General features: G+C 40.4%; 1 protein-coding gene across 1 annotated transcript in view; it reads right to left on the bottom strand.

Moving 5' to 3' along the window:
- Window positions 1-2607, bottom strand: part of LOC138367223 (neurofilament light polypeptide-like) — a 58656-nt gene extending 56049 nt beyond the window's left edge. The window contains exon 1 of the mRNA XM_069328629.1: window positions 2524-2607. Within this exon, the coding sequence (XP_069184730.1) occupies window positions 2524-2607 (84 nt within the window). The remainder of the gene's footprint in view (window positions 1-2523) is intronic.
- Window positions 2608-12102: the final 9495 nt, after the last annotated feature.

The following is a 12102-nucleotide window of genomic DNA, read 5'->3' as shown; positions in this document are numbered from 1 at the left end:
CATTGTTCATTGTTGTAAAAATTTAGTAAATGTAAAACTTGTAAAAAACAGAAGATGCACTTCAGTTTGATTCATCTCATCGTTGTTGCGTTAAATTGAATTATTTTACATCAAATGACATGAAAATAGAATTACCTTACTGAGAAATTTCTCCCGTAAAAATTCTTAATCATTATAGAGTAGTTTTTCGTTTGAATAATTTGTAATTGGATTGTCAACCATTTTAATCATCATAAATTGATTTTTCGATTTTTTTTAATTCAGACGAATCTTAATTTGACTAAAAACGGATTACCACTGTTCCATATGTACCCCTGGCCCAGGCACATCCCAGCACCCCTGGCCCAGGAACATCCCAGCACCCCTGGCCCATGCACATCCCAGCACCCCTGGCCCAGGCACATCCCAGCACCCCTCTGGAAAAAGTTCGATGACCAAGCTGCACCTCAGGGAAGCATTAAGTTAATTACCACCTTGACTTTGTGCAGCACCCGTGTCCAGTGTATGATGATTGCCCGGATATGTTCAAGACACCTCTCTCTCTCTCTCTCTCTCTCTCTCTCTCTCTCTCTCTCTCTCTCTCTCTCTCTCTCTCTCTCTCTCTCTCTCTCTCTCTCTCTCTCTCTTTCAGTTGAATAGGACATATATTGGGTTTATGACCAAAATATCATACCTAAGAATTTCAAACTTTTATATTAAAGAAAACACAAATCTGATATAGAGAACCGAATCCTCTCTTCATTCTGAGTATGATGGTTGGTGTCTAGCCACTTCCAGATATTCTATGTAACTTGTCCTGCATAGTGAATACAAATGTTCTCCCTGAAACCTAGCATATCAGAACACTGACAATGGGTACATTGTTTGACTGCCTAGCACCCCTCGGTTCCATAGTAGTTTATATGCAAAGTTTATATTTATCCCGGCTAGGACCGGGAGATGAGGGGATGGGAGATGGGATGAGAGGGTGGGAGCGGAAGTGAAGGGGTGGGATGTGAGGTGTATAGAGAGGGTGTGTGTTGTGATGAGAGGAAAGAAGGTGTAACATAGGGGGGGGGGGAAGTGTGGTAAGAGAGGGGGGGAGGTGATGGGTGGAAGTGAGAGTTGAGGGAGGCTGGCTGTTGGGATACTCCTTAGCATTCTCTTTAGTTTATGTTGCTCGATTAAAACTCAAATTCCACAAACAATTGATCATCTCCAGAAATCTTTCATGGCAATTATAAAATGTCTCTGGTTCTCTAAGATCTTCTGATCATAACCTCATTTGTGTATCTTGTTCCAGAGCACGTCCCTTCTCAGACTATACACCATCCCTGATGCGCTGAACAAGTCACTGAGATTACTGTCTTGGAAACCTTCCTCCCATTTTAATTTTTCTTCCCATCTTCTGCCTCCAGACCTCGGATTGATTGCCTTGATCCAAAGCAACTCAGCAGTGAAATAAGGCCGTCAGTTACTGGTTTTTTTCTGTGTATAGTTAACCAGTATAATTCGGTTCGTTGTATCGTGGGACAGGCAGCCAATTAATATATATGTTAGGCTTAGATCTTGGTCCCCCTCCCCCCACTAGGTCGAATTACTAACTCTCTCCAGAATGTAACCCCACAACAAGCTGAATCCGTCCTGGTTACCTATTTACTGCTGGGTAAACAGGGGCATAAGGTGATAAGAAATGTGCCACGCCATTTCTGTCCCACTCGGGATTTGAATCCAGAATTCCCGATTGTGAGTCGAGGACGAACCCGACTTCTGCAAAAAAACAAAAAAAAAAAACATGCTAAGTCAGTCCTTTCTACCACTAAATAAAATTTCAGAATAATAGATGTTGCGAGTACTTATACTCCAACTCTTAGCGCTCTCTCAGCGCTTTGGTAAAAATATCTTTCAGAATTTTTAAGTCGTCTTTTTCCTCCTTTCTTTTACAGCGACGACTCTAAACCTGCATCTCCCTCTGACGATGACAAATCTTTTGGGCATATTTTTATATTTTTCTTTGAAAACTCAAGTCAGCTTGACCCTCTTAATTTTTCTTTGGTAAACCACATGCCTCACTATTTCATTTCAATTAAGATGGTTTTTATAGCCCTTGAAGCTTTACACACCAAGAAAACGTATGACCCAGATAGTCATACAACGTTTGACTATCAACGTTTCTGTCCTTGTGCGAACGTTCACGTTATTCATCCACTCACGAAGAAGGATGACCATTCTAACCTCTCTCTCTCTCACTAATACCATTAATTATATCTCAAAAATGTTTGAATCTGCCCTTAATATAACACGAAAGCTCTACAATATTCTGCTCATTAACATGGTTTTGGTAAGATTCGTTCTCCTGGTGGTCTTCATTATTTCACTCATGTAGTGTCCTCGTCACTTCCTGAAACCAGTGAATTTCGAGCACATCTCCTGTGCCGGGTGAGTACGACGGGCTCACTATAGCTGTTTGCAACTTTTTGTTCCCAGTATCTGAATGTAAAACAACAACCACAATGAATGTGTTGTAATCACGTTGGATATTACCAAGACCGCTTCCCCGACCCCCGAACCTCGGCCCCCCTCACATGCTGCCTCAAAGTCTGCCTTCAGAGTCATACCAAGTGCCATGTTGCCATACTGATTTTGTCCTTTCTCCTGGTAATTACAAAGCATCACATCAATCCATTGCTAAAATTCGATCTTCCATAACGCAGTTATGGAAGACACACACACACAACACGTCACCAGTCCTACGAGCAGGTTGCGCTGCCCACCGCTCATTGCATCATTATCATTTGTCCAGATTAAACAAGGCGCAATCGCCTAATTGGCTTTGTTTATCACGTCAGCTGCTCGTCAGAATCACATCCAAAAGAGATCAGTGTTTCTGTTGTATAGCCTCTTCATTTGTGTGTGTTTGTGTGTGTGTGTGTGTGTGTGTATTCACCTAGTTGTGTTTGCGGGGGTTGAGCACTGCTCTTTCGGCCCGCCTCTCAACTGTCAATCAACTGTTTACTAACTATTTTTTTCCCCACACCACACACACACACTCACACACACACACACACCAGAAAGCAGCCCGTGATAGCTGACTAACTCCCAGGTACCTACTTACTGCTAGATAACAGGGGCATTAAGGGTGAAAGAAACTTTGCCCATTTGTTTCTGCCTCGTGCGGGAATCGAACCCGCGCCACAGAATTACGAGTCCTGCACGCTATCCATCAGGCTACGAGGGCCCCATGTGTGTGTGTGTGTGTGTGTGTGTGTGTGTGTGTGTGTGTGTGTGTGTGTGTGTGTGTGTGTGTGTGTCAACACACACACAAGCCTGCAGTGATACATGGACACATTGGTGCCAGCCGGGGACGAGGCCCCGCCATTCCTATGTAGATATCCGGAGATAAGAGTTGGAGCGGACCAAGACGAAAGAACAAAAATAATAAGAATAAATGATGATGAAAAAGGAACGAGAAGAAAAGGACATTAAAATTACGTACAAATTATCAAAGTAAATATAAAGTAGAAAAGATAAAAGTATATATTACTTTGAAAACAATAGAAGTAGACATAACCTAGAAAAAATAAAAGTAGACATTTATTTGAAATCATATAAATAGATATTACCTAGAAAACTTAGAAGTAGATAATTACTTAGAAAGCATGAAAGTATGTATTAAGCAAAATTACTCAGAATTACATATTGAGATTTAAAGAACGCATAGCAAATATGACAAAATAAATTATTAGAAGAAGAAAATATAAAATTCCATAAAGATAAAAATAATATAGGAAAAATATTTTGGACGTGAGACATAAGGAGAGGCGGAGCTCCCTCGTCCAGCCTTCCGGGCATCACACAATAAGCTCTCTTGGCTTTAAACTGATTAAATGCTATTTTTAAGTCCATTGTCTGCTGAACGGGGCGGGACGCGAGTGAAACATGAAGGCAAAAAAGTCCGGAGCGTCGGAACCTTTATCACAGTCTGCTCTACAACACAAATTTACTCCAGGAAGATTTTCTTGCAATTGTTATGCATATGCACAACCCCCTCCCCCCCCCCCCACTCCCCCCCCCCCCCCTCTCCTTCCTGCCTGCAACATCATGAAGATTTAATTGTTTGTTCCTTTTTTTATATTGGAGTGTTTGTATTTTGTTTGTGTGTGTGTGTGTGTGTGTGTGTGTGTATTTACTATTTGTATTTACTATTTGTATTTGCAGAATCGCGCTATTAGCTTTTGGACCCCGCTAACCAATTTATTATTTTACTCTATTATGTCTATAACATATATTTCTCTTTCTCAAACACACACACATCCTGAGGAATCAGCCCGTAGCAGCTGTCTAACTCCCAGGTACCGTTCTACCGCTAGGTAAACAGGTGGTATCTTGGTGAAAGAAATTCTGCACATTTGTTTCGGCCTCTGCCGGAGAATGAACCAGGGCCCTTAGGACTACGACCCCAGAGCGCTGTCTACTCAGCCGCAAGGCCCACTGTGTTTGTGTGTTTATTTTATGTGCGTAAACATTTGGCTACATAAGCAAATATATATATATATATATATATATATATATATATATATATATATATATATATATATATATATATATATATATATATATATATATATATATATATATATATATCTCCTATCTAAACACAAAGATTAATCCAGTGTAATTGGCCTGTTATGTTGGACATTGTCTTCTGTGTTGGCATCGATATGTTCTTGTCTTGTCCTTACTCTCATGGTGGGTAGAGTAAATAGTTCCGTGATTTGGGTGTTCATGGTAGGTCGCTCTATTCTTATGTGAATTGCCTCAAGAATTTGTAATCTTCTTGAATCTTGGGTTTTGTCTATTATGCAAGTATTCTTGTTCAACATTTCTCTTGTTAGAGTAATGTCATGGGAACTATTTCGGAACGGAACTATTTACTCTACCCACCATGAGAGTAAGGACAAGACAAGAATATATATATATATATATATATATATATATATATATATATATATATATATATATATATATATATATATATATATATATATATTATTCATGTGCGTGCAGGAATCTGTGTGTGCTTGAATTGCAACGTCAAAAGCAATGCACCAATAAAACATAAAAGCTATACATTTTAGCAGGAAAAGAAGACACATGGCCACGTATCCCGTGTCATGGTAATTGGGGAAAATGCTCTTGTTAGCGTTGGACAAAATAAAATATTAGAGGAGTTAAAAAAAATAGGACAGCCATCAATCAAGTCAAAGCATGGAAAGACTGTCTTGAATATTTATCTCGATATGACTGATGTAGGCAGTAGAGAGAGAGGAATTGTAGGAGGATTAGGAGAGAAGGGGGAAAGAGAAGAGAGGAGGAGGAGAGTAGAAGAATAAGGGGAAGATGAAAAGGAGAAGGAGGAGGAAATATCGACAAAAGAAGAGAGAGTAGAAGATAAATAAATAATTAAATAAATTTAAAAGTACTGTAAACGTAACTGGAAGCAGAATGGAAGAGTTAATTAAGGTTTTAGACAACAGACAGCTGGTAAAGTGGAGCTAAGGAGCTAGCGCTCGACCCTGTAAGCGTAGTTATGTGGGTGCTCACAAGCACAAGGATATATGCACACACACACACACACACACACACACACACACACACACACACACACACACACACACACACACACACACACGCCTCCCCTCTCCATAATAAATCAAAATCATATGTTTCCCCCTCGTTAAAACACCCCCGCAGCTCCTCTCAAAAGATTTACACAAGCGTCTAAATTTTTTTCCGTGTCTCCCATTTTGAGAAAAGGCGAAGGAAATTGGCACGGGAAGTTTTGAAGTGATTTTCCGGCCGGTCGTCAACATTCTGTTCCGGAATGTTTCGGTCGCGTCGTGTCTTAGCTTGGAGTCGGAAGGGGGGAAGAAAGGAAGGAAGGGGAGCGGGAGTATAAGCATACAGGGACTATAGGGAATAAGGAGGAGAAAAGGGGAAAGAGAGAGAGAGAGAGAGAGAGAGAGAGAGAGAGAGAGAGAGAGAGAGAGAGAGAGAGAGAGGGGGGTGATGGTGAGGGGGAAGAGAAGGGTAATGGTGAGGGGAGGAGATGGGGAAGCATGAGGAAGGAGGGGGTCATGAGGCAGAGGAAGGTGACGAGGGGAGAAAGCTACCTGTCTGAATAATTTATGTGGGAATGAATATTTCTATTAAATGTACAGAAGTTTTAACAATTTTCTCACATTTCTTTTTTTTAAGATACACTTGACTTTATAAAGTTTTGGGAATTTTTTTTGCTTCTCTGCGAATGTGTTTATTTGAATTCCTTTTACATCTGTTCCTAAATATTACACACACATTATATATATATTTATATAATATAATATATATGCGAACAAGCCTGAATGGTATATATATATATATTTATATATATATATATATATATATATATATATATATATATATATATATATATATATATATATATATATATATATATATATTTATATATATATATGTATATATATATATATATATATATATATATATATATATATATGAAATTATAAACAACTAGACAAACATTCTCTCATAGGACAAATGCATAATGAGAGAGTGAGAGAAGAGAGTGAGAGAGAAAAGAGAGAGAGAGAGAGAGATGACGGTCCTCTCTAGGTGCTTAAATTCTTTTCTCACCGCCAGCAACTCGCCTGATAATCTCTTCGGCAACTTTCACGCAGGCTTGAGCAGAATGATTAAATTCCTCCTAGCCTTGGACTCCTATCTGTTACCCTTCTCTCCCTTTCTCCTTTCACCCATCTTTCTATTCTCCCTCACTTTTATCATCTATCCACATACGTTTCTCCCATCCCCATTACTTTCTTTCCCTTCAGCTCCTTCCAAATCTTGAGGGGGAAAAAAATCTTCCACGCGTCTGCCAAAAAATTCACAGATGATAATGCTTAGGGAATTGAATCTGGGAGGAGTGTGTACATTAAGATCCCCGACGGGAATACCTGAGGAACAGTGACGATTCCAAGTGAATTCCCATTCCCAGATCTTTCCTTTCGTGCTGCTCTCCTGGAAGATGTGTTCAGTTTTTATATTATTGTGTAATTGTGGTGTTTTCTTTTCGTCGTGTTTTGTGCTTGGTTAGTTTCTCTTTGATGATATTGTTCTGTTGTTGCTTCTGCTGATGTTCCTGTTATTGTTATTGAAGATGTTGATGTTATTATAATGATTGTGTATCTGAGTTGATGCTGTTGTTCCTGTTGGTGATGTTGATGTTACTGGTGTAGTTGCTGTGCAGAACCCAATATTCTCCGCCAACTGCACACCAGTTGATAGAAACCTCAGAACCAGAACCAAAGACCCAAGAGTCCCCGCATACACCTTATAAAGCACACACACACACACACACACACACACACACACACACACACTCTCTGTTCCGTTGAATTATCAATGAGAACATATTTTATCCAACTCGGAGTAAAAACGTTCCTCCTATACATTTCAACAGCAAGCGGATTTTGATGCAGCTTTGATGCCATGAAGCTCACAGCTCCTCTGTTGTAATGTTGGTATTACAGAGCTCACAGCTCCTCTGATGCCGTGTTAGTATCATTCTCACAAGAAAATCATAAAGTTTTATTTCATATTACTTTTTTAAACAACCAGACTATCAATAAGAGATATAACGAACATCAATAACAATTTAATTGACAGGTACAACGACAACATAAGACTTGATATAATAGAAACACTACATATCAAACACTTATCCAACTATCAACAGGCAGATAACACTTAGGTATGTACTAGCATCCTCAAGAATCTGTCAACTCACTTCACACTTCCTGCCAAGCAACCATGGACTGGGAAAAACCGCATCCTCATCCAACATGGAATATATTGTTTTACCTTTTCAAATTTCAATTCCCTTCCCCTGTGTTTCTGAGGATGTTTTGAGCTTCAACGAAACATACTATTTAGCAAGATATATATATATATATTATACTGAGACTAGGATAAGTTAGGTTTGTTGCCTTCTTACTCAAGCCGTCTACAACATCTACACAATAGAACATGGACTTTTGTGCACAACAGTCCCTATTTTGTGCCCCATCCATAATAGCTCAGTGTTCTAAAACATTTTGAAAGAGAGGTAATAACTTTTTCAAATCAACGTCCTCAAAATCTATGAAGAAACTAGGAAGACAGAAGTCTCAAAAACATAAACTTTTAAATCCACAAAATTTATCTCCCAAAACAAAAGTCTTTTTAACCTCTAAAAGAAGTTTGAAATTCTCAAAACCCACTTTAAGAGGAAAGTTTCCAACTTCAGGCTGGGTTTCCTTCCAAGAGGATGAGGCCAGGGTGTGGGCAGGCTGGGTAGGCCACCACCCCGGCCAGAACAATTTATTATATATTATATATATATATATATTATATATATATATTTAGGGGTACCACCTCTGGTGCAAATGTAGGGACCCATAGCCTCAGAGAAGAAAATAAAGAGTACTCAGAGAAGACCTTTTGGATCCTCACTGAACACTTTTGGATCCTCACTATATATTTTATATATATATATATATATATATATATATATATATATATATATATATATATATATATATATATATATACAAAATTAGTCCAAAGGTAGTGTTGCTAGGCCTCGGACTGTTTATCTAGGCCTAGGACAACTTAGATTTGTATATCGTCTGTTTCATTTCATGTTATTCGAAAGTTTTTTTTAAGGGTAGAACAGTCAACATATGGTAGTGTCAACACCACCTACTTGTTCAGACTTTACTGCAGGAAGTGTTGATGTTCTCTTACTGATGGATATATTTGGCACAAGTTGCGGGAAATTATTAACAAATACAACATTTTATTATAAACTGTTTCAGCGTCCTCTTGACAATCTTGGGTCATTGTCTTCTTGACTCACGGCTCAGTGTTCTCCTGACACACATGTGGCTCACAGCTCAGCGTCCTCCTGTCACACATGTGGTTCACAGCTCAGCGTCCTCCTAACACACATGTGGCTCACAGCTCAACGTCTTGCTGACACACATGTGGCTCACAGTTCGGCGTCCTCCTGTCACACATGTGGCTCACAGCTCGGCGTCCTCCTGACACACATGTGGCTCACAGCTCGGCGTCCTCCTGACACACATGTGGCTCACAGCTTGGCGTCCTCCTGTCACACATGTGGCTCACAGCTCAGTGTTCTCCTGTCACACATGTGGCTCATAGCTCGGCGTCCTCCTGACACACATGTGGCTCACAGCTCGGCGTCCTCCTGACACATGTGGCTCACAGCTCAACAGCCGCAGCGCGCATCAAAGACCGTGAGAGGGACGTAACCGGATTAGGGGAAATACCCAAGGAAAAGACGAAGGCATTTAAACTCCAAGATTTCTCCTTTGTTGGAAAATTCCTACCGTATAATATTCTTAACGTCGTTATTTAAGTAACTTTTATTGCTAAGTACTTTTATTATCAAGCCGCCTTATGGCAGAATATTTAATGTTTATATTAAATGGTTTGTATTCAAAACATAATAACTTAAATAATATTTATTTGCGCTTTATGAATGGTAATGGTTGTTAAGGAGGCGATGAGTGTTGAGGGAGAGGAGTGGAGAGTTGGAAGGGAGGGTGGATGTGGAACGTAAGAGATGAAAAGGAAAGGGATTTGAGAGAGGAGTTGGCTCTCGCTCTGACTCTCACTGGGGAAGAGTAGTACGCTCTCTGCTTCTTTTTCGAACATTACGAGTGTTTTTCCACTTGTACCTTCACTCACACGCACACACAGTTGAGAGGCGGGACCAAAGAGCCAAAGCTCAACCCCCGCAAACACAAATAGGTGAGGATACAGACAGGTCCTCGCGACCAAGTGGACTGGGATCATGGGTCGTAACCCAAAAGACCCGGGTTCGACTCTCGACCGAAGGAAAAACAACTGGGCAGAGTTTCTTTCACCTGTTGTCTCTGTTCGCCAATCATTAAATAGGTACCTGGGAGTCAGACAAGCTGCTACGGCTGCATCCTGAGAATGTGTGCGAGTTAGACAGAAAGATATGTAGTAGATATGAAAGAAAGAAAGACGGGTTCCAAGAGCTGACAGCTCAAACATGCAGGCACAAATAGTAAGTACACATACACTCTCAGTCCCTCCCTGCCTCTCAGCTTTCTCTCAGCCCCTCTCCGCCCTTCAGCCCCTCACTGTCTTTTAGTCTCTTTCTGTCTATCAGACACTCTCTTAGCCCTTATCTTTCTCTCTCAGCCCTTCTCTGCCTCACTGCCTCTTTCTCTGCCTCTTAGCTCCTCTCTACCACTCAGCTCCTCCCTACCTCTCAGCTCCTGTCTACCTCTCGCCGCCTCTCTCTTTTGCTCCCAGACTTCTCCTACCTGACAATCACTCAGAGTTAGTACTGTGAGTGGAAATAGATGAAATGTTTGCCTTGACTACCAAGAGAACTATCGGACATAAGTGCCAGCTTGAGAAACAGATGAGCCACAGAGATGTTAGAAAGTTATTTCTCTTATTTAGCGTGAGAGCAGCGGGAAAATGAAATGAGCTGAAAGAGCATGACGTAGAAGCGAACTCCAATCAAATTTTTAAAAGTAGATATGATAGGAGAACAAATCAGTAGTCAATGCATTAGACAATCGGTGGCTAAACCAAAAAAAGGCTGGATCCAAGAGCTAAGAGCTCAATCCCACAGGCGCTAATATGCAAGTACAAATAGGTTAGTACACACACACACACACGTCACCCAGCACAATACCTCGAAATTTTTTGGATCCGATTGCTTTTAAATCTGATTTGGCCTTTGATATCAGTGACCCCCTTGGCAGGTATTGGCTTTCTGGCCGTATCCGCCGGCAGGAGAGCCCAGCACACGAGTCTTAGGCGCGTGACCTAAGCGTATGGTGGAAAGCCTCTTTCTTAACTGAACAGACCTCTCTGTGTGTCACTTTCTCCCGCTACTTTCTGGAAATTTTCCAAGCGTCTTTGGGGAATATTTTAAGTGACTAAATACTTGCAAAAGATGTTTGTCATTGCCTAGTCACTCTTGTTAGTAGATTTTGTCTACTACATCGTAGATTTTGTGTTCAGATGTGGTGCTCATATTGTGCTCAGAGATACTAAAATTATCAGAGAATAAACATCTCAAATAGGTGCTGGCTTGTATCACAACAAAGCCAGACTCTTGCACTAAAGTGATCCTGCACTAAATTATATTTAGAGATCTCGTCTAAACCACAGCGGGTGTGCTCAGTCGTTTGCTTGTATCACAGCAGAAGCTGCAGTCGGAACTCTGTAATACAAATTCGCCTCTGCACACGCATTAAAGAGGATTAAATTTACGCACCAGCAATTTCGGGCAAATTTCTAATTCCAATCCAAAGAATCGTTTACAATCCCAACCCGCCACATCCTAAGTGCCTGCCTAATCTCGCCCTCCAGTCCAGATCAAAATCATTTGCATAACTATTTCTTAACATAAGTCAACTCGAAAATGCTGATGTCTTGCATTTATTGAAACACATTCAATTCCTGTTTGGTGGGAGCGTATGTGAGAGAGAGCGTGTGTGTGCCTGACCGCAATAAGCTCACAGGAACCACAACACTCGGGTATTGTGGTGCTCGTCAGCCCATATCAACACACACACGATTCTCCAGTAAATACGTTCCAGGGCTTGATGCAAGCCTGGTCGAACCCGAGCTCTTAAGTCTTTAGATTCATCATTAATATAATGCAATATCTTTGTTATCTCGTTCTTTCATTATATTTATAATATAATTGAATATCGAGATAGCTGCCACTATTTATTCACCAATCCTATTCCACTAATTTAAAACTCTTACAGATAACAAATTTGTTTTGACATCTGTGACATACTTTTTTTCCCCTAACTTCCACCCAAGATCATTCGACCTACTGTTTCTGTTTCTAAACATTGCTTCTTCTTCTACTTTATCTACTTTGTCTGCTTTGAAGCTCACGGGAAGGAATCCGCAGAGTCGTAGTCTTCTGCTGTATCTTGCTCTTGTTAGGCCCCCTTACATCATGCAATTCAGTTTTAGTCACCATACTGTATA

Source organism: Procambarus clarkii, chromosome 21, assembly GCF_040958095.1.
Source record: "Procambarus clarkii isolate CNS0578487 chromosome 21, FALCON_Pclarkii_2.0, whole genome shotgun sequence".
Taxonomy (NCBI): Eukaryota; Metazoa; Arthropoda; class Malacostraca; order Decapoda; family Cambaridae; genus Procambarus; species Procambarus clarkii.
The sequence above is the reverse complement of the archived record's forward strand: the minus strand, read 5'-3'. Positions and strand labels throughout refer to the sequence as shown.